Genomic DNA, 23,864 nt, shown 5'->3' with positions numbered 1-23,864 from the left:
CCGCAAGAAACCTGATTGCCCTCTCAACGGGGGGTGCTTACAAACATCAGTTGTTTACCAATCTAAGGTAACACGTAAGGACATTAACACATCCGACACATATGTAGGATTAACCGAGGGAGAGTTTAAAACCAGATGGCACAATCACAAGGCTTCTTTCAGGAACCAAAACCTGCAGAATACCACAGAACTCAGCAAACACATTTGGGACCTCAAAGACAATAATGTTGAATATTCAATAACATGGCAAATTCTTGCATCCAGCACACCTTACAATAGTGGTAATAAAAGATGCAACCTATGCTTGAAAGAGAAACTGTTTATTATATACCGTCCAGACCTGTCATCCCTCAACAAGCGCAGCGAAATTGTATCAGCATGCCGCCACAGACGGAAACACCTCCTAGGTAACACAGGAGCCAATCACCACGCCCCTACGCCAGCCTGTACCTACCCACTCTGTGCCCTATATAAACCATGGTATGTGAATGCTTCCATTAAAATCTCCTGATGATTGAGGGAACCCCTCATGAAACAGGCCTGTAGAGATGAAGTAGTCTTGTGATTTTTTTCCCACACATACATATGTATATATATATATATATATGTATATATATATATACATATATGTATATATTTACATATATATATACATATATATATATATGTATATATATATATATATATATATATATATATTTATATATGTATATATGTGTATATATATATGTATATATGTATATATATATGTATATATTTACATATATATATATGTATATATATATATGTATATATATATATATATGTATATATTTACATATATATACATATATATATGTATATATATATATATGTATATATTTACATATATATACATATATATATGTATATATATGGGACGGCGTGGCGCAGTGGAAGAGTGGCCGTGCGCAACCCAAGGGTCTCTGGTTCAATCCCCACCTAGTACCAACCTCGTCATGTCCGTTGTGTCCTAAACAAGATACTTCACCCTTGCTCCTGATGGCTGCTGGTTAGCGCCTTGCATGGCAGCTCCCTCCATCAGTGTGTGAATGTGTGTGTGAATGGGTAAATGTGGAAGTAGTGTCAAAGCGCTTTGAGTACCTTGAAGGTAGAAAAGCGCTATACAAGTACAACCCATTTATTTATCATTTATATATATATATATTTATATATGTATATATATGTATATACATATGTATATATTTACATATATATACATATATATGTATATATATATGTATACATATGTATGTATATGTATATATATATACATATATACATATATATGTATATATATTTATATATGTATATATATATGTATATATATATATATATATGTATATATTTACATATATATATATATATATATACATATATATATATGTATATATATATATATATGTATATATATGTATATACATATGTATATATTTACATATATATGTATATATATATGTATATATGTATATCTATATATGTATACATATATATGTATATATGTATATATATATGTATATATTTACATATACATATGTATATATATATGTATATATATATGTATATACATATGTATATATTTACATATATACATATATATGTATATATATATATGTATACATATATATGTATATATATATATATATGTGTGTATATATGTATATATATATATGTGTATATATGTATATATATATATGTATATATGTTTATATATATATATGTGTGTATATACATATGTATTTGTATATATTTATATATATATATATATATATATTTATATATATACACACATATATATATATATATATGTATATTTATATGTATACATATATATATATACATATATATATATATATATATGTGTGTATATATATATATATATATATATACACACATATATATGTATATATATATACGTATATATATATACACACGTATATATAATTTATACGTATATATATATACGTATAAATATATATATACGTATATATATATACGTATATATATATATATATATATATATATATATATGTATATATATATATATATATATATATATATATATATATATATATATATATATATATATATATATATATATATATATATATACATATATATATACAGCATGTATATAAAACTTTTATGGACTCAAATGTGTGGACAATGCTGAAGAAACAAGTCTATGACAGAAAACCAACAAATTTAGATGAACTGCACCAATTTTGTCAAGAGGAGTGGTCAAAAATTCAACCAGAATCTTGTGGATGGCTACCAAACACGCCTTATTGCAGTGAAACTTGCCAAGGGACATGGAGCCAAATATTAATATTGCTGTATGTATACTTTTGACCCAGCAGATTTGCTCACATTTTCAGTAGACCCATAACAAATTCATAAAATAACCAAACTTCATGAATGTTTTTGTGACCAACAAGTATGTGCTCCAATCACTCTATCACAAGAAATAAGAGTTGTGGAAATTATTGGAAACTCAAGACAGCCATGACATTATGTTCTTTACAAGTGTATGTAAACTGTTGATCGCGACTGTATGTGTTCTTGTCTTACATAAGGATTGTCCATGATAGGCAAAATTTGCCCTCAAAAAGTACAGTTCCCCTTTGTGTTCATTTGAAAGTAGAAATGATTCCTATAATCATGTTACCTGTAAGTGCTGTTTTGTTGGTGTATATTTTACCTCCGAGAATGTGCCGGGAGTCTTCCAGATCATCCAGATCATCCCCAGAGGGATGCACACCATGGACGACATGGCCATGAACCAGCCGATACCGTAGCCCCAGTCAGGGTAGGTGTACACGTTGTTGTACTTTAGTGGCTTGTATTTGATCAGGAAGAACAGGAAAATACCCTAAAAACGCACAAATACATGATTTTAGTTCCTGTTCCAATGATCAAAAAGGAATGTATTTGCACACTAAAAAATGTTGGGTTAAAAAATAACCCAATTTTAACCCAACTGCTGGTACAGAAAAGGACAAACCCCTTATTTGAGTTATTTTAACTCAACCTTTTGGGTTAATTTTTTCAACCCAACTTTTGCGTTGTATTATTTAACCAGAAAGTTGAGTTATGATCATTTTAATGTTGGGTTATTCCCAACCAAACTATTGGGTTGAATTATTTAACCCAAAAGTTGAGTTATGCTAACTCAATGTTGGTAGATTCATAACCCAACTATTAGGTTGAATTTATTTTACACAAAAGCTAAGTTATGCTCACTATAATGTTGGTTTAATTCCAAACCCCGTAACGACGGGGTCGCTTTTTACTGCGCGGATCATTCCCCCAAGATACAGCAGGAACTCCGGAGGCGAGGTGCAGGTGAGAAATTGATTTATTGTCCATGAATCATGCAAAAATACAAAAAGACATAAAAAAAATGCCGATAGAGTGGGCGCTATGGCGAAGCTTAGAACAGGAATCAAAGATTGTTGAAATACTTAACGTAACGGGTTGCATGGAAGCATAATAGAAGATGTCGTCAATGTTGCGTAATGCAAACAAGGAAGCCAGACTGATTGTGGCAAAAAACAGGAATAAGGAGCTCTCTGATTAGTGTCCAGGAGCAGGTGAGCATCCCGAACACTAATCAGAGGCAGGTGAAACTATTCTGCAGTCACGGCAAGTAAAACACAAATTCAGGGGTGCTGAAAACAGAACTGAGGTAGTCAAACTAACAGAACAAAACATGATCCGGGCAACGGATCATAACAAACCCAACTATTGGGTTGCGCAATTTAGCACTCGTTAAACCAATAGTATAAATGTTACTGCTGGTTTGTCCTACTCCTTCACAACTACTGATCAAAAGTATTTGTATTCCATTAAAATATACTCAATAGCAAGATATGAGTGACATTTTCTTTTACAAGAATTGCCGTTTATGGTCATAGTAGTCCTATACAGCATGCTAAAATGTTTTCATGTACATAAGATGTGTGATTGTAAATAATGTTAATGAGATTAATCCTTAATAAAATTCCCTTCAAGAAAAAACAACCCAAAAATGGTTCATAGTTTTGAATAGCAAGAAATGTAGTTAAAATGATACCCTTATAACCTACAAAAATGGATTGCGCTTGTGGAGAATGCATACATTTTTAAAGAGTTCTTTCTTTATTCATAGTCATGTTTAAAGCAGCTAACAGTTTCCCATGTGGACACTTTGTGCTTTTTCCTTTTGTTCGTAAACTCTGTTTCACCTTGAATGTCTATTGGGAGTATAATGTACTCCCTTTTTACTTTATCAGTTTAGAACAATAAGGCTGTATTTCTTTCTGGGCGGGAGGGGGTTGTTTTCATACTAAATAAGATGACTCTTTCCGTTTGATTTTCAGACCGCTTCTTGATGCTGATATTACCGCATTTGTAAGGACTCGTCTCCTAAATATTCTCTATTCTCCATCCCCATTCTCAGCACATTCTACAGAGGCACTATAGAGAGCCTACAGACCAACTGCATCTCTGTCTGGACTGGAGCCTGCAGTGCCTCAGACTGGAGAACTCTGCAGAGAGTGGTGAGGACGGCGGGAAAAACCATCAGGACTCCTCTTCCTCCTATCCGGGAAATCGCAAAAAGCCGCTGCCTGACCAGGGCTCAGAAAATATGTAGAGACTTCTCCCACCCCCACCAAGGACTGTTTTCACTGCTGGACTCTAGAAAGAGGTTCCGCAGCCTCCGTAGCAGAACCTCCAGGTTCTGTAACAGCTTCTTCCCTCAGGCAATAAAACTCTTGTACGCCATTCATAAATTTGGATGCATATGCAAGAGTACAATATATGGATCTGTACAGTAATCTATTTATTTATATCTGCACATTTTCGCTCTTTTATCCTGCACTACAACGAGCTAATGCAAAAAAATTATGTTCTTATCTGTACTGTAAAGTTCATATTTGAATGACAATAAAAGGAAGTCTAAGTCTAAAACTTGGTAATATTGCTATTCTGTCTTGATGGTTCTCTTACTCAACTTGTACACTTTATTGCCGAAAGTATTTGGCCACCCATCCAAATGATCAGAATCAGGTGTTCTAGCACTTAGGCATGGAGACTGTTTCTACAAACATTTGTGAAAGAATAGGCCGCTCTCAGGAGCTCAGTGATTTCTAGCATGAAACTGTCATAGGATGCCACCTGTGCATAAAGGTCCATAAAGACATGGATGACAGAGTCTGGTGTGGATGAACTTGACTGGCCTGCACAGAGTCCTGAACTGAACCAGATAAAACACCTTTGGGATGAACTAGAAAGGAGACTGAGAGCCAGGCCTTCTCGACCAACATCAGTGTGTGACCTCACCAATGCACTTTTGGAATAATGGTCGGAAATTCCTATAAACACACTCCGCAACTTTGTGGACAGCCTTGCCAGAAGAGTTGAAGCTGTAATAGCTGCAAAAGGTGGACCGACATCATATTGAACCCTATGGGTTAGGAATGGGATGGCACTTCAAGTTCATATGTGAGTCAAGGCAGGTGGCCAAATACTTTTGGTAATATAGTGTATGTCATCCGAAAAAACTTGGGATTGACCGGTGGGTTTTATTCCCTGAGAGGAAGACTGGTCCTGACGCAACACTCTTCATAAGAATAACTCCAAAACTTAACCCCAACACTTGCAACTCATAAATTGGGTTATCAAAATAACCCAGCATTGTTTTAGTGTGTGTGGCAGTGTTGGTGGTGAACTCACAGCACAGATGCCCGGGGTCAAGATCATCCAGCACCATTTGATGAAGAAGACGGGCTTGTAGCCAATCATGTCCTCGATGTTGGAGTAGAATCTGTCACTGCCTGAAAACAGACACTTGTCACTCCTCCTTTGGCGTCACAATATTGACAAGACGTATCTGCAAGGCCTAACTGTGGACGATTCTTGTGGGTCATCCTAATGTCCAGCAGAGGGCGTAGTTGCCACTGGCTTGTTTTTCCTCTGCACGTCAAACATTGCTTTGGCTACAAGACACTGTTATCATCTTACCATACACCCATCCAATGCATATGGACTCGAAGATGGCCACAAACAGCAAGCACATGCCGCTGGCGGCGTACGAGTCGAACAGCTGAAAGACATACATCCCGCCCTATTGGGAGAGAAGACGTGTGTCACTTCTCAGTCACAATGATGCCAGTCTCAGTGGCACGGAAGCAAACTGAAAGGCGTTTTATAGGCCTATCCACACAATCTCCACAGTGAAGGACGAAAAAAACACATGTAAAAATACATTTGAAAAAGGTGAAAATCTGGCATAATCCACAAGTCACATGGTCCACAAAAGTTGCATTATTTAGATCCTCTGCAGGCCATAGTACATCTAAAAGTAACTAGACCTTTATGTTAGTTTTTCTGTATTTCCAAGGATATGTCAAATATAACGGAGGAGGTTTAAAATCTCAGAACATTGCTTTTTGAGAATGTTTGTTTTTAAAATACATTTTTGAAGCTATTGTCCCGATACCAATATTTTGATACTTTTCTAAATAAAGGGTACTACAAAAACTTTATTTTAACAACAAATCTTAGGGTACATTAAACATGTTTGTTATTGCAAGTTTGTCCTTAAATAAAATAGTGAACATACAAGACAACTTGTCTTTTAGTAGTAAATGAACAAACAAAGGCTCCTAATTCAGCTGCTGACATAGGCAGCAACATATTGTAATTTTCCATGAGATTATTTTGACAATATTATTAAGGACAAGTGGTAAAAAATTAATTATTAATCGACTTGTTCATTTACTGTTAATATCTGCTTACTTTCTCTTTTAACATGTTCTATCTACACTTCTGTTAAAATGTAATAATCACATATTTTTCTGCTGTTTGGATGCTTTACATTAGTTTTGGATGATACCACAAATTTGGGTATCAATCCGATACCAAGTCGTTACAGGATCATACATTGGTCATATTCAAAGTCCTCGTGTCCAGGGACATATTTCCTGAGTATATAAACATGATATGAATAAAAAAAAAAAAAGAAAGTTGTTATGCCAAAAAATAATCGACGTCATCATAGTAGTATCGACTAGATACGCTACTGTACTTGGTATCATTACAGTGGATGTTAGGTGTAGATCCATCAATGGCGTTTGTTTACATTTTGACGTGTGTAGTGAAGCATGTTGCATTTCCTAAGTATTATTGTTTGTTAATTTTATATGTATATATATATATATGTATATATATATATATATATATATATATATATATATATATATATATATATATATATATACTGTATATATATATATTAAATAAATCATAGAGCAAGTACGCCCCCTTGTGGTCTGTGCTGTCTACTCCCTCTGCAAACTTAACAATTGTGTTTATATATTTGTACAGTATATTTATATATTGAAGAAATGTAAATAATTAATCAGCTATGAAAAAAGTAATGCCATTAAAAAAATGCTAGCAAACACCAAAACAAATTAATTAAAATTGCCATGTAAAATAGCTAATGCTAATCGGGAACATGTATATGGCATATCCAATGTAAATTATCATCGAGCTATCACATTTTGAAAAGTGGAGCATTACTTTTGAGCGCTTTCCATAAGGCATGCTTACTTTTTATTATCCAAAGGGAGTCCGGCTGAGTGCTTCAGTGCCATTTTAACCACCAAGCGCTTGAACCAGTGCCGACCGAGTCTGCACTTGCAACAAAGGTAACGGATATACCGTTGGAATTTACGTGAATCGGTACCCGGTTGTACCTATAGAATTTGCGGTCAGCACCTGTAAAAGTAGAGCATTCGGTACCCATCACTAGTCTTATCAGATTTACAGTCGAAAAGGATGCTATCGCCAAATAATTGAGGACTATACTCTTCGGTTGACAAATCACTGCATATCAAATGCAAATACTGAAGTGTCCCTTTGGGCCTGTTGCCAGCAAAAATGATTTTCTTTTCAGAAATGTAATATTTCAGAAGCAATACACTAAAACGTGCAGTACCAGTAAAGATCACACTCTGCATTGACTCAGGACAGCTTCTCTGTTCCACTAAAAGAGCCTTCATGAATAAAATCTCCCATTGATCCATCAGAGCTGCGGTCTCGTAACAGAAAATGCTCAGTATATCAGCCTGATATTGAAATATAAAACTTTCCAAGGGAGCTTTTTTTAAACGCACTCATGTGGTAACTATTTGGAGGCGAAGTAGGCATCCTTTAAACGTGTCAGAAGAATAAATATTGGGCACCCTGATGTACTAGTGACATGTCAATGGGAACGAGTAAGATTAATGGCCCCATGAGGACAAATTGTCTTCAAATTACTCCTGTAAAGAATAAATAGTGCCGTTTATTGCAAAGACTGACTGTAGTGCGGTGTAGCGAGTTATGTTTAATGGCACTTATGGAGCCTGTACAGTCGATAATGGTTGAAGTGGAGGTGAATGGAGTGTAGGCGTTTATAGAAATGAGAATCTTTGAGAAGAGGGTTTAGTGGGTTGCTCAGATAATATAAGGAACTGCAGCAAGAAGGTTTTAAAAGCATGATGCTGGAAGCTGTATATACAGTCGTGGTCAAAAGTTTACATACACTTGTAAAGAACATAATGTCATGGCTGTCTTGAGTTTCCAATAATTTCTACAACTCTTATTGTTTTGAGATAGAATTATTGTAGCACATAATTTTTGGTCACAAAAAAGTTTGGTTCTTTTATGAATTTATTATGGGTCTTGTGAAAATAGGACCAAATCTGCTGGGTCAAAAGTGGACTTGTTTCTTCAGCATTGTCCACACGTTTAAGTCAGGACTTTGGGAAGGCCATTCTAAAACCTTAATTCTATCCTTATTTAGCCATTCCTTTACCACTTTTGACGTGTGTTTGGGGTCATTGTCCTGTTGGAACACCCAACTGCACCCAAGACCCAACCTCCGGGCTGATGATTTTAGGTTATCCTGAAGAATTTGGAGGTAATCCTCCTTTTTCATTGTCCCATTTACTCTCTGTAAAGCACCAGTTCCATTGGCAGCAAAAAAGGCCCAGAGCATAATACTACCACCACTGTGCTTGACGGTGGGGTTGGTGTTCCTGGGATTAAAGGCCTCACCTTTTCTCCTCCAAACATATGCTGGGTATTGTGGCCAAACAGCTCAATTTTTGTTTCATCTGACACCACATGAACAAAGATAAGACCTTCTGGAGGAAAGTTCTGGGCCTGTTTTCCTGCCAATGGAACTGGTGCTTTACAGAGAGTAAATGGGACAATGAAAAAGGAGGATTACCGCCAATGCTGAAGAAACAAGTCCATGTCAGAAAACCAAAAAATGTAGCTTAATTGCACCAATTTTGTCAAGAGTGGTGGTCAAAAATTCAACCAGAAGCTTGTGGATGGCTACCAAAAGCGCCTTATTGCAGTGAAAATTGCCAAGGGACATGTGACCAAATATTAACATTGCTGTATGTATACTTTTGACCCAGCAAATTTGGTCACATTTTCAGTAGACCCATAATAAATTCATGAAAGAACCAAACTTCATGAATGTTTTTTGTAACCAACAACTATATGCTCCAATCACTCTATCACAAAAAAATAGGAGTTGTAGAAATTATTGGAAACTCAAGACAGCCATGACATTATGTTCTTTACAAGTATATGTCAACTTTTGACCACGACTGTACCTTTACTGCTTATTGTAATGAGAAAATGTCTACTAAAACATACTGAACTGGACTGCAGAAGACCAAATGATACACTCTGTTTTGCTTACATGTACATCATCCTTTGTACCTGTAGGCCCTCATGTGTGATGGCGATGATGGTTGACAACGATGATGATGACAATGATGATGATGGCGAAATGTCTCCATGGAATTAATTGAAGACATAGTGAGTACGATAAATTGCATATAAAAGTACACAGACATCATTCATAAGCAGTACAGGAAGTCTTACCTCTGTACACATGATGAGTCCTATGAGGAAAGATACTATTGACATGCCGAGAATCAGCAGTTCTCTGCGGTAGCCTCTCCTGAAGGTCTCTGGGTACATGTCCACCACGGCCGTCACTAAGCTTTCTACACACACAAACTGGGAAATACAGGCGTCAACAATTATACATGCATCACTAATTGGGAAAAAAACCTCAAAGGGCAGCCCAGGTGTTTAAATACCTATAGCTTTTACATCCATTTTCTTTCTTTGAAACATATAAACTCCGTCACATAATCATTTACCAAATTTTTCGGAGTATAAGTTGCACCTGCCAAAAATGCATAATAGAAAAAGAAAAAAACATATAAGTCGCACTGGAGCCCGGCCAAACTATGAAAAAAACTGCGACTTATAGTCCGAAAAATACGGTATACATATTTTTGAAGCTGAATATAGAGAGGATGAACTGCTGCTTGTAAAAGCAAGCACGAAGGAGGTCAGCTTGACTCAAAGCTGTAAATGTGGAACTTGAAGTCAAGCTATATCGACATAAATGGATTGCTTACCCAAAGAAACCATACACCAGCACACCATGCCTGTTATTACAACTACAGTGCATACAATGTCTGGCTAGCTGTGTACAAACAACATGAAATGTGGGCTAACACTTTGCAGAAATTCACCAACTACGGGTGGGCGGGTTTCCTGGAGTGTACTGGTAATTGAGAGAATACTAACAACACGGTACATGCTTCATTGAGCTATTAAGAGAGGTTAAGGACGAGGTTGTGAGTCTGACATCTGATCTTACCTGGCTGTCCAGTCCAAGAAAGATGAGCATCATGAAGAAGAGGCAGGCCCAGAGTGGGGAGAGGGGCATCATGGTCACAGCTTTTGGGTATGCAATGAATGCAAGACCAGGACCTTGAAACAGATATCACTGTTACGTCGCCATTAGAAATATTTTGATCCACAACGTTTTAGCTGTCTACTGTTGTACGTCAGATGGTTTTGTTTTCTATACCAGAAGTGTCCACTGTACATTTGCACGCCACATACAGATGCTTCAAGTTTGTATGATTTATGTTCGCTTCACACTTAATCAGAATGCTTCTTGAGACATTGGGACTGGAGGAAACTGATGCATCACGCTGCTGAGTGTTTGGCACAACAGCAGAGACCAATGGTCCGAAACTGATTGATGACGTTTCTGAAGACTATCCACTCTCTGTACCGCTCATCCTGACTAGGGTCGCTGGTAAATTGGAGCCTATCCCAGCTGACACCCTGAACTGGTCGGCAGCCTATCGCTTCTTAGGACTACTTGGTTCAAAGTAGTGTTGTCCCGGTACCAATATTTTGGCACCGGTACCAAAATTATTTCTATACTTTTCGGTACTTTTCTAAATAAAGGGGACCACAAAAAATGTCATTATTGGCTTTATTTTAACAAAAAAATCTTACGGTACATTAAATATGTGTCTTTTATTGCAAGTTTGACTTTAAATAAAATAGTGACCATACAAGACAACTTGTCTTTTAGTAGTAAGTAAGCAAACAAAGGCTCCCAATTTAGGTGCTGACATATGCAGTAACATATTGTGTCATTTTCCATTCTATTATTTTGTCCAAATTATTAAGCACAAGCAGTAGAAAATTAATTATTAATCTACGTGTTCATTTACTGTTAATATCTGCTTACTTTCTCTTTTAACATGTTCTATCTACACTAGGGATGTCCTGATCCGATATTTGGATCGGATCGGCTGCCGATATTTGCCAAAAATTGCGTATCGGCAAGGCATGGGAAAATGCAGATCCAGATCCAGTTTAAAAAAAAATTCCGGTCAGTGTTTTCCAACGCACCGATTTAAATAATACATTCCACTTTTCTGCTGCTCCGTAATTTCCGTTCCGCATTGTCCAGCACACCTTCCACACATCCACAGGTCTGTAGATTCTCACGCAGTTGCTTTTAGCTGCTGGCTCTTCTCACTCTTTCCTGTGTCTCCCTCTCACAGACAGCAAGTGCACCTTCTTACACACGTTACATACTGTCACGACATACGTCACATACTGTCACGTCATACGTCACATACGTATACGCCCTCCCCGAGCAGAGAGGTAGCAGCATGGCTAACGTTAGCTGTGATGCTAGCGCAGCCGTGCGAGCAACGCTCCCTCTAAGGTGCTCGCCTGTGCAATTGCGCACTGTTTAAGCGTCCTCTGCGCATAGCAAATCTATGCCACGCACAAAATCAAATAAAAAAATAAGCGCATAACAATTTTCGACACACGGACACGACAGAGAAAACAGTTTTCGTCATCATTGTTCAAATATTGTGACGTCTGTCGAGACGCTTATCTCCATACGGTGCCACACGTCCACACCATCAAAATGCCGAGGCAAAAATTTCCACATCTACACCGTATGAAAAAATTAGTGATTTTTTTAGTTGTGATTTCCTTCTCTGCATGAAAGTATAAAAGTAGCATATATTAATGCAGTATGAAGAAGAATGTTTTAATGTAGACATGCAAGCCTTGAAAGAAAATGTTGAAAATCAAGACTACATTTCCTGCAAATGGGTGCATTTCTACCCTATATTTTAACTTTAGATTTATTCTCATATCAAACTCTTTTGGCTGTCTTTTTGACACTTACATCCGGCGCCCCCCTCCACACCCTGGATTATAAATAATGTAAATAATTCAATGTGATTATCTTGTGTGATGACTGTATTATGATGATAGTATATATCTGTTGGTATATATCTGTATCATGAATCAATTTAAGTGGATCCCGACTTAAACAAGTTGAAAAACTTATTCGGGTGTTACCATTTAGTGGTCAATTCTACGGAATATGTACTTCACTGTGCAACCTACTAATAAAAGTCTCAATCAATCAATCAAAACACATAGAATCATCATTCTGCTGTGATTATATGCATCAAGTGTTCATTCAAGGCTAAGGCAAAATATCGAGATATATATTGTGTATCGCAATATGGCCTTAAAATATCGCAATATTAAAAAAAGGCCATATCGCCCAGCCCTAGTTCAATGATACCATTTCTGTTTGTCATGTATAATTTTGTCTATTTTGTGTTTATCCTTGAATAAACAGGTCAGTTTCTTGTTACCAACCATTGTGTATTATTCAAACTCCCCTAATTCAGCTGGCTAGTTGTTATCAAGAGTACTAAAACCCTTTTCAACATGATTCTGACAACTAAGTAGGCTAAATAACTTTAAACTTTAATACATGCTCGGATAGGCCAGTATCGGTCAGTATCGGTATCGGATCGGAAATGCAAAAACAATATCGGTATCGGATCGGAAGTGCAAAAACCTGGATCGGGACATCCCTAATCTACACTTCTGTTAAAATGTAATAATCACTTATTCTTCTGTTGTTTGGATGCTTTACATTAATTTTGGATGATACCACAAATTTGGGTATCAATCCGATACCAAGTCGTTACAGGATTATACATTGGTCATATTCAAAGTCCTCACGTGTCCAGGGACATATTTCCTGAGTTTATAAACATAATAGAACTTTTCAGAGGCGGTATAGTACCGAATATGATTCATTAGTATTGCGGTACTATACTAATACCGGTATACCGTACAACTCTAGTTCAAAGTAAGATGCGTTATCCAGTCACGTTATCATTGGGCGACCTGTTCTCAGAAACACATGAAGTTCTTTCTTTGCTCTGCTCCCAGACAAACATTTGAAATCTTTCAGGCTGTCATTCCCACTAAATCATTCATAGCGACTTGAATAAATCATAAAGTGGAGGTCTGGGAGTCTGCGCGACTGTGAGGTTACGTAATGTTTATTCACATTATAATGGATGAGGAGAACCAAGATTCATAGACTTTCTCTGAGCTTTCTATAGTATTGTGAGACACCCACATAGTAAAGAGGCGCAGCTTCTGTTCCTCACTCACCAGATTCTGCCACGGCCTCGATGGGAACATTCTGTTCGTAAGCCATGAATCCCAGCACGGAGAAAATGGCGAAACCAGCCACGAAGCTGGTGCCACTGTTCAGACAGCACAGCATGAGGCAGTCCCTGCAGGAAGCCATGTAAGGGATTGTAAGTTCAAGTACAAAACCCAAAACCAGTGAAGTTGGCACGTTGTGTAAATGGTAAATAAAAACAGAATACAATGATTTGCAAATCCTTTTCAACTTATATTCAATTGAATAGACTGCAAAGACAAGATATTTAATGTTCCAACTGAGAAACATAATTTTTTTTGCCAATAATCATTAACCACATTGCAAAAAAGTTGGCACAGGGGCATTTTTACCACTGTGTTACATGGCCTTTCCTTTTGACAACACTCAGTAAACGTTTGGGAACTGAGGAGACCAATTTTTTAAGCTTTTCAGGTGGAATTCTTTCCCATTCTTGCTTGATGTACAGCTTAAGTTGGTCAACAGTTCGGGGGTCTCTGTTGTGGTATTTTAGGCTTCATAATGCGCCACGCATTTTCAATGGGAGACAGGTCTGGACTACAGGCAGGCCAGTCGAGTACCCACAATATTTTACTACTAAGCCGCGCTGTTGTAACACGTGCAGAATGTGGCTTGCCATTGTCTTGCTGAAATAAGCAGGGGCGTCCATGATAACGTTGCTTGGATGGCAACATATGTTGCTCCAAAACCTGTATGTACCTTTCAGCATCAATGGTGCCTTCACAGATATGTAAATTACCTACTCAGTGGCCTAGTGGTTAGAGTGTCCGCCCTGAGATCAGTAGGTTGTGAGTTCAAACCCCGGCTGAGTCATACCAAAGACTATAAAAATGGGACCCATTACTTCCCTGCTTGGCACTCAGCATCAAGGGTTGGAATTGGGGGTTAAATCACCAAAAATGATTCCCGGGCTTTACCACCGCTGCTGCCCACTGCTCCCCTCAACTCCCAGGGGGTGATCAAGGGTGATGGGTAAAATGCAGAGAATAATTTCGCCACACCTCGTGTGTGTGTGTGACAATCATTGGTACTTTAACTTTAACTTTACCCATGTCTTGGGCGCTAATACACCCCCATACCATCACAGATGCTGGCTTTTGAACTTTGCGCCAAAAACAGTCCGGGTGGTTGTTTTCTTCTTTGGAAAATGTGGACACGACGTCCACATTTTCCAAAAACTATTTGAAATGTGGACTCGTCAGATCACAGAGCACTTTTCCACTGTGCATGAGTCCATCTTAGATGAGCCCGGGCCCAGCAAAGCCCACGGCGTTTCTGGGTGTTGATGATAAATGACTTTCGCTTTGCATAGTAGAGTTTTAACTTGCACTTACAGATGTAGCGATCAACTGTAGTTACTGACAGTGGTTTTCCGAAATTTTCCTGAGCCCATGTGTTGATATCCTTTACACACTGATTTTTGATGCAGTACGGCCTGAAGGATCCATGGTAACGCGCCTTGAAGCTTACATGCAGTGTTTTCTCCAGATTCCCTGAAACTTTTGATGATATTATAGACCGTAGATGGTGAAATCCCTAAATTCCTTGCAACAGTCGTCTTTTAGCAAAGGTAAAACCGTTTTTATCTTTTAACCTTTTTGAACAAGTCGTGCATGCTTTTATTTCAAGTCGCCTGGACTACTGCAATGCACTTTATGCTGGCATTAGCCAAAAAGCTCTCTCCCGGTTGCAGTTAGTCCAGAATGCGGCAGCACGACTTTTAACAGGGGCCAGGAGACGCCAGCATATAACCCCAATCCTTGAGAGTTTGCACTGGCTCCCTGTTCATTTTAGAATTGATTTTAAAACCTTGCTGTTTGTTTTTAAAGCTTTACATGGACTGGCACCTCAGTATATCTCGGACCTCATCCAAACTTACAATCCTGCGCGCGCTCTGAGGTCCGAGAGCCAGCTCCAGCTCGTGGTGTCCAAGACGAGACTTAAAACCAGGGGAGACAGGGCCTTCTCTGTGGTCGGCCCTAAGCTCTGGAACACTCTGCCCCTCCATGTTCGAACTGCTCCCACAGTGGAGTGTTTTAAGTCTCGTCTTAAGACCCACTTTTATTCTCTGGCTTTTAACACTACGTGAGTTGTGTGGTCCTCTGTTGTCCTCTGTGTTTTTAAAAATTTGCTTTTTGCTTTCTATTTACTGTTTTTATTGGTTTTACCCTTTGAAATTGTTTTTAATCACATTTATTTTATATTGTTTTTAATTGTGTTTAATATTGTTGTGCAGCACTTTGGAAACATTTTGTTGTTTAAATGTGCTATATAAATAAAGTGGATTGGATTGGATTGGATTGGGGTCACGACGGAGGACACGACGTCCACAGTTTCCAAAAACAATTTGAAATGTGAACTCGTCAGACCACAGAACACTTTTCCACTTTGCATCAGTCCATCTTAGATGAGCTCGGGCACAGCGAAGCCGGCAGCGTTTCTGGGTGTTGTTGATAAGTGGCTTTTCGTTTTGCATAGTAGAGTTTTAACTTGCACTTACAGATGTAGCTTACACTTACAAATCATTGTATTCTGTTTTTATTTACAATTTACACAACATGCCAACTTCACTGATTTTGGGTTCTGTACAATCAGTACAGATCTGTACTTTATCCACATGATGTGCAAGTTAAGGTAAGGTAATGCTCACCTGTAGCAGTTGTTGTTGTAGGCGTTGTAACTACCAAGAGCAGTGAGACAGCCCAAGCAGATGGCGTAGGAGAAGAAGATCTGGGTTCCTGCATCGACCCATACCTGAAAAAACGCAGAAATCATTACTAACGAAGACACCTGATAGAGAAGTAGAAGATGGGACGGTGTGGTGCGGTTGGGAGAGTGATCGTGTAGTCACGTCCGTTGTGTCCTTGAGCAAGACACTTCACCCTTGCTTCTGATTGGTCCTGTTTAGGGCCTTGCATGGCAGCTCCCGCCATCAGTGTGTGAATGTGTGTGTGAATGGGTGAATGTGGAAATAGTGTCAAAGCGCTTTGAGTACCTTAAAGGTAGAAAAGCGCTATACAAGTATAACGCATTTATTTATTTTATTTATAAGTTCAGCAACCAATTGTTCACCTTCATAGATGCCTCCTCCTTCACGCATGTGAAAATTATGTCCCTAAGATCTCAAAAATTAAGTGCTGTCAAAAATTCCTAATTCTGGATCGACACATTTTTTTTTCTCATCTCGTCACGCTGTGATTGGCTGTATATATACATTAAATATGAATATAAATAAACCTATTACAGGGTAGTATTCTAATAACAAGAGCAGACAAACCATTGGAATGTGTTTGCTCACCATGACCAAAACGATCCTTATTTACAATTCGGTTCCCTCTGCACTGGCCTTGGCACGGTCATGCCATAAACACCCCAGTGAGACCATAGGAGCGAAAGACGCTCTGAAATGTTGAGTGTGTGACATGACGTCAACTCAGTGAACAACCACAACTCTTATCGTCTATTTAGCTTGTTAGCTTTCTTTGTCGCAAGCGAACAACTGTAGTTAGAGAGATGAGGGGAGTATTAATGCAGCTGGAACTAATAGACATGTTACAACTCGGGATGAGTACTGTTCACATTTGAACAGATACCGTATTTGATTCGCCATTGCAAAATTGGTACTCAGCGGTACCAATTTTCCGTACTTCTGTGTGTTAAAAAAATATTGATTGCTTTTGCTAATAATTTTTTTAATTTTTTTATTGCAACATTTAAAAATGAGCTGGTTAATATAACTGCTGTCCAGTTGCTTTATCTTGTTTCATTATCATATTTCTGAGTCTCATTTGCCGGTATGACACTAAGTGCAGTTGCAAGTTGGCAATAGTGTAATTTTAGTCGTTGCTGTCTGTTGCGCCCTACAACGTGTTAATACTATTAATATTGTGCTTATTATGCACCAGCTGTTTGTAAAGAGTGTCTTAATTGTAGTTTTCATGAACAAATTTGAAGGTGATAAAATTAGAACATTTTAATTGATAATGCTAATCAGTAGCATGTCAATAGCAAAGCCAATGTATATGAGCATCAAGCGAGCACACTTTTAGAAAAGTGGAGCCTTACTTAACTTGCAATAGAGTGTTTTTTGAGACCATTTCCTTGTTGGCATTGACAATTGCAACATTACTTAGCGGTAATTTAGCTAAATCAGCTCTCAGTGCCGCTGGAATGATCGCAAATAATATAACAAGAACCCCACCGGCTGGCTTATGTTACCATCAGAGGTTAAACAGAACACATTTATTTGACAATTGTCCATTATTTTTACAATTAGAAAGTTTATGTACTGTATTTTTCGGACTATAAGGCGTACATAAAATCCTTTCATTTTCTCAAAACTCGACAGTACCCCTTACAACCTGGTGCGCCTAAATAATTATGGTTGTGCTTACTGACCTCGAAGCTATTTTTTTTGGTACATGGTCAAATGATAAGTGTGACCAGTAGATGGCAGTCACACATACGAGGTATGTGTAGACTGCAATATGACTCAAGTAAACAACACAACAATGTTGTATGTTCCGACTCAAGTAAACAACACAAAAATGTTATGTTCCATTGAAAATATAGAACATTACTCATGGCGCTCAAAAATCTATCAAAATGTTTTAGTACGACTTTGGTAAGCTATGAAGCCGCACCGCTTGATGGATTGTACTGTGCTTCAACATACAAGTATTACCATGGTGTGTGTACGACATTATCTGGCGTTTTGTTTCGCAATATTATGCAAAAGCAACTTTTCTTACCTTCTGGTACCTGCTGATCTGTATTTGGGATCTGCATAAGTCAGGAAAATGTGTGTGAATACGCAAATTCGTAGACGATAAGCTTCTTCTTTTTCTCCATTTTCTTGTCCGCTGTTGCCATTTCTAACATAAAGTAGTGTAAAGTTCTTTCTTATATCTGTCAGTAAACTCGCCATGAAAGCGCTAAAACATACCGGTGTAGTGAGTTTACATTATTCACCCAAGGAACTTTAGTTATTAGAGCGTTCCGATCGGACGGTTTTTCACGGGACACATTTCCTGCGTTGCTGTTGCACAGTGAGCCACAAATGAGGAGATGCTGCTCCGTTATTGATTTAAGTAAAGTCTGAAGTGACGTAGTGCAAAGAGACTGCTGAGTTGGCAACCGGGCAAGATGTCACGCGCAACGCAACCCAGGTACCGTAACATGGCACTGTCTGATTTTATGTGAATCCGTGCCCGGTAGGACCGGCGGGATTCAGTCAATACTAAAAAAGTGCCGGATTCAGTACTCATCTCTAGTTAAAACAGTTATTTTTATTGTAAATGTTGATCCAAAATTGGAGAAGTTGTTCGTAGATAGTAGGGTTGTAAGGTATATCGGTATTAGTATAGTACTGCAATACCATTGAATCATATTCGGGACTATACCGCCTCTGAAAAGTACAGGTCCGCCGCCCCCGTCACGTCGTGACATTGCTGGTTTACAAGCAGACGAGCATGTTCGACAGCGCACAATCACAGAGTACTTACAAGCAGACACAGTGTGTAGACAGAAAAGGGAGAATGGACGCATTGTTTCGATAAAGGTTAGTTTTTAAGCCAAACTAAAATTCCAACCGGAAGAGGTGCTTTAAGACATGGCTAGCTAGCAAGCGGCTAACATCCAGCCCCAGTCTGCAGTGTTTTAGCTACTTCTAAATCACTAATCCTCGCCTCCATGGCGACAAATAAAGTAAGTTTCTTACAAGTATCATCCCTGCAGGACGAGGAATAGCTAAACATGCTTCACTACACACCGTAGCTCACCGGCGTCAAAATGTAAACAAACGCCATTGGTGGATTTACACCTGACATCCACTGTAATGATACCAAGTACAGGAGTGTATCTAGTTGATACTACTATGATTACGTCTATTTTTTGGCATCACAAAATCTTTCCTTTTATTTGTATTTATATTATCTTTATAAATTCAGGAAATATGTCCGTGGACACATGAGGACTTTGAATATGACCAATGTATGATCCTGTAACGACTTGGTATCGGATTGATACCTAAATTTGTGGTATCATCCAAAACTAACGTGGTTGAGGTGGGCAGGGTTGGGGGGGTTTGGTGGTAGCGGGGGTGTATATTGTAGCGTCCCGGAAGAGTTAGTGCTGCAAGGGGTTCTGGGTATTTTTCCTGTTGTGTTTATGTTGTGTTACGGTGCGGATGTTCTCCCGAAATGTGTTTGTCATTCTTGTTTGGTGTGGGTTCACAGTGTGGCGCATATTTGTAACAGTGTCAAAGTTGTTTATACGGCCACCCTCAGTGTGACCAGTATGGCTGTTGATCAATTATGCCTTGCATTCACTTATGTGTGTGTTAAAGCCGCATATTTTATGTGACAGGATCGGCACGCTGTTTGTATGGAGGAAAAGCGAACGCCAAAGGCAGTGCCTTTAACGCACGCCCCCAATAATGTTGACCGGGTGGAAATCGGGAGAATGGTTGCCTCAGGAGATTTTCGGGAGGGGCACTGAAATTCGTGAGTCTCCCGGGAATATCGGGAGGTTGAAACCGATACCGATAATTTCCGATATTACATTTTAAAGCATATAACGGCCGATAATATCGACCATCTCTAGTTGTCTTGTATGTTCACTATTTTATTTAAGGACAAACTTGCAATAAGAAAAATATGTTTAATGTACTCTAAGATTTTTTGTTAAAATAAAGCCAATAATGCAATTTTTTTGTGGTCCCCTTTATTTAGAAAAGTATCGGAATCATTTTGGTACTGGTACCAAAATATTGGTATTGGGACAACCCTAGTGGATATGGGCTAGGGCGTCCTCAAAACGAGTCGTATGTTCTATGTATGATCAATCACAGCCTTTATAATTGAAAGGTGCACGTCACACAAGAGGGTTCGTAGAGGGAAGGAGCAAACTGGTATCTTGAATGCCGGTGCCTAGACACAGGAGCTCAATCCAGGCTTCAAGGACTCAACTCAAAACCGAAACCAGCGAAATGCAACAAAAAGTCAAGTGTACAACCGTATTGAAGGGTGCACGCCGAGTACTGTATTAGTTCTTACATGATATTAAGAAAGGCCAGAGCCAGGCAGTTTGTACCTCCAAACCCCCCGGGGTAGCATGGGGTGCCAGCAGATTCAAACCGCATGCAGCATGGCTCTTTGAAAACTCTCTCACATCACCATTCAGCCACTAATCTCATTTCACCGACCCGCACAACAATTAACAAACGCACAATCTTCACTCCCTCCTGGGAGTAACCACGGTAACTTCCGTGACCCCACAAACGCAGGCCTGTTCCTGTGGAAGAACAGCCCTTTCTTCCCTAATGTTCATTAATGTTCCCTTTTTAGTGCACTGTGGGCTGATGGCCGCGCAGCACAGGGGAACCTTCGGAGGCCCCGGCCCCTGAGAGGTTTGTGGGCTGGTGAAAACATGGCCACGATGTGAAAACCAAAGGTTGTCAACAGTTTTTATATAGTGTTCCGTGTTTCCCAAACATGCATTTATTTTCTGTGGCCCGACTCAATAACATTTGGACAAATACATTCAAGAATTGGCGTGTCCATCCTCGTTTACAAACTGTTAGAATAAATGATGTATATATTATCACACAACTCTTATGCTTAAGGGCCGTTGCTATAGTTATTATCAATTGTGCTGAAGTTGTACTTTTTCTATCTGTGCAAAGCAAGTCGTCTCTAATCAGTGACGCAGACAAAGCAGAGCCAGGGCGATATCACGAGCATCAACACATTTGCATTTCATTAATAGTCACATATTGTGTCTAACTGGGGCTGTCGAGATTACCCCCTTCCCTCAGCGACAGCTTCAGTGACGTAACCAGGGACCTCCCAAATAAATAGAGAAAGCACGTGGGCTGGACTTTAGAGCGTAGTTTGGATTTGTAACTAGAGTTCAGCCCAAACGTCTCTCCTCAATTGAGCAAAATTTAACTCTGTCTATGCATGATTCCTTGCTTCTTGTCTGTTTAATAGATGTCATTAGTGTTTGAACCTGACACAAACACAATACACTGGGACTGTCCAGGTCACTGCTCAACACCTACTCAGTGGCCTTGTGGTTAGAGTGTCCGCCCTGAGATCGGTAGGTTATGAGTCATACCAAAGACTATAAAAATGGGACCCATTACCTCCCTGCTTGGCACTCAGCATCAAGGGCTGGAATTGGGGGTTAAATCACCAAAAATGATTCCCGGGCGCGACCACAGCTGCCGCTCACTGCTCCCCTCACCTCCCAGGGGGTGATCAAGGGTGATGGGTCAAATGCAGAAGACACATTTCACCACACCTAGTGTGTGTGTGGCAATCATTGGTACTTTAACAGCTCATTTGCATATACCACAGGTGGCTTGATGTCTCATTCCAACCCATCTATTCATCAAAAAAAATTTATTTTCCGGACAAAATGTGCCTAACGCTGTTAATGCCAAGGCATGATGTTGTTTTATATGATCACAACCAATTCTAATGATCATTGTGATTTTATACACTCCCTCCATGTATAGATGAACGAAGAGCATTCTCAGTCAACAGACATACATGTCACACTAAGGGTGGCCGTATAAATAACGTCAACACTGTCATAAATATGTGCCATATTGTGAAAGCATACTAAACAACCATGACAAACACATTTCAGGAGAATATTTGCACCGCCACACAACAGAACATATACCCAGAATCCCCTCCAGTACCAACTATTCCGGTACGCCACACTATTTTATTAGGTACATGGTGTAATGACAAGTGTGACCAGTAGATGGCAGTCAAACATAAGAGATAAGTCTCAAGTAAACAACATTTTAAATGTTCCATTGAAAATATAGAACATTACACACAGCGCTCAAAAATATATCAAAATGTTTTAGTAGTAAATGTTTTAGTGCCATTTCTAATATAAAGTAGTGTAATGTTCTTACTTACCGCATTTTTCGGACTATAAGTCGCAGTTTTTTTCATAGTTTGGCCGGGCTCCAGTGCGACTTATATATGTTTTTTTTATTTTTTATTATGCATTTTCGGAAGGTGCGACTTATACTCTGGTGCGACTTATACTCCGAAAAATACGGTATCTCTGTCAGTAAACTCACCATGAAAGCGCTAAAACATACCGGTGTAGTGAGTTTACATTATTCACCCAAGGAACTTTAGTTATTAGAGAGTTCCGGTCGGACGTTTTTTCACGGGACACATTTCCGGTGTTGTTCGTTCTGGATGAGGGAATGCTGCTCCGTTATTGATTGAAGTAAAGTCTGAATGTCATTAAAACAGTTAGCTCCATCTTTTGACACTTCTTCCACTCCCGTCCTTGCACGCTACACCGCTACAACAAAGATGACGGGGAGAAGACGCCGCGGAAGTTGAGCAACGTAAATAAGACCGCCCACAAAACGGCGCATCTGGAAGCGACTGTCAGAAATGTAAAACATAATCTATGCAACATTTTGACCAAAGAACCACCATTACATGTTAGAAAAAAAAAATATATATATATAACCCCTTTAATGCGCCCTATAATCCGGTGCGCCTTTTGTATGAAAATAGAACTGACTAGACCCGCTCATCGGTGGTGCGCCTTATAAGCCAGTGCGCCCTATGGTCTGGAAAATATGGATATACATTTTTTTTCCGGCCCGAATACAATGATTGGTGTATACGGCGGTCACTCACATGATCTTGTCAACACGTACTCGCAGAGGGTGCGTGCACACACATACAAAAGCAATCCATGATAAGCAACAAACAATTTGCGGTCTTGTTGTTGTCATGGTAGAATATACATTCAATGACAGCTAATGCTAACTATCCAAATTGCTATTATTATCTAACAACACATAAAGCTAATGCGCATGCATGTGTTACATACATATATAATTACGTCATTACATTGGAGACGTCGTAAGGGGGCAAAATAT

The 23,864-nt window shown here is 38.8% G+C and overlaps 1 protein-coding gene across 1 annotated transcript in view; it reads right to left on the bottom strand.

Moving 5' to 3' along the window:
• The window catches only part of slc6a11b (solute carrier family 6 member 11b), a 107,472-nt gene that overhangs the window by 4,743 nt on the left and 78,865 nt on the right, over positions 1–23,864 (bottom strand). The window contains exons 8-14 of the mRNA XM_061938497.2: positions 16,584–16,687; positions 13,900–14,024; positions 10,748–10,860; positions 9,955–10,092; positions 6,025–6,127; positions 5,737–5,837; positions 2,720–2,890 (exon numbers count right to left, since the gene is read on the bottom strand). Coding sequence (XP_061794481.1) covers positions 2,720–2,890; positions 5,737–5,837; positions 6,025–6,127; positions 9,955–10,092; positions 10,748–10,860; positions 13,900–14,024; positions 16,584–16,687 — 855 coding nt within the window. The remainder of the gene's footprint in view (positions 1–2,719; positions 2,891–5,736; positions 5,838–6,024; positions 6,128–9,954; positions 10,093–10,747; positions 10,861–13,899; positions 14,025–16,583; positions 16,688–23,864) is intronic.

The sequence above is a fragment of the Nerophis lumbriciformis genome, linkage group LG03 (genome assembly GCF_033978685.3).
Source record: "Nerophis lumbriciformis linkage group LG03, RoL_Nlum_v2.1, whole genome shotgun sequence".
Taxonomy (NCBI): domain Eukaryota; kingdom Metazoa; phylum Chordata; class Actinopteri; order Syngnathiformes; family Syngnathidae; genus Nerophis; species Nerophis lumbriciformis.
This window is presented reverse-complemented; position numbering and strand designations above follow the sequence as displayed.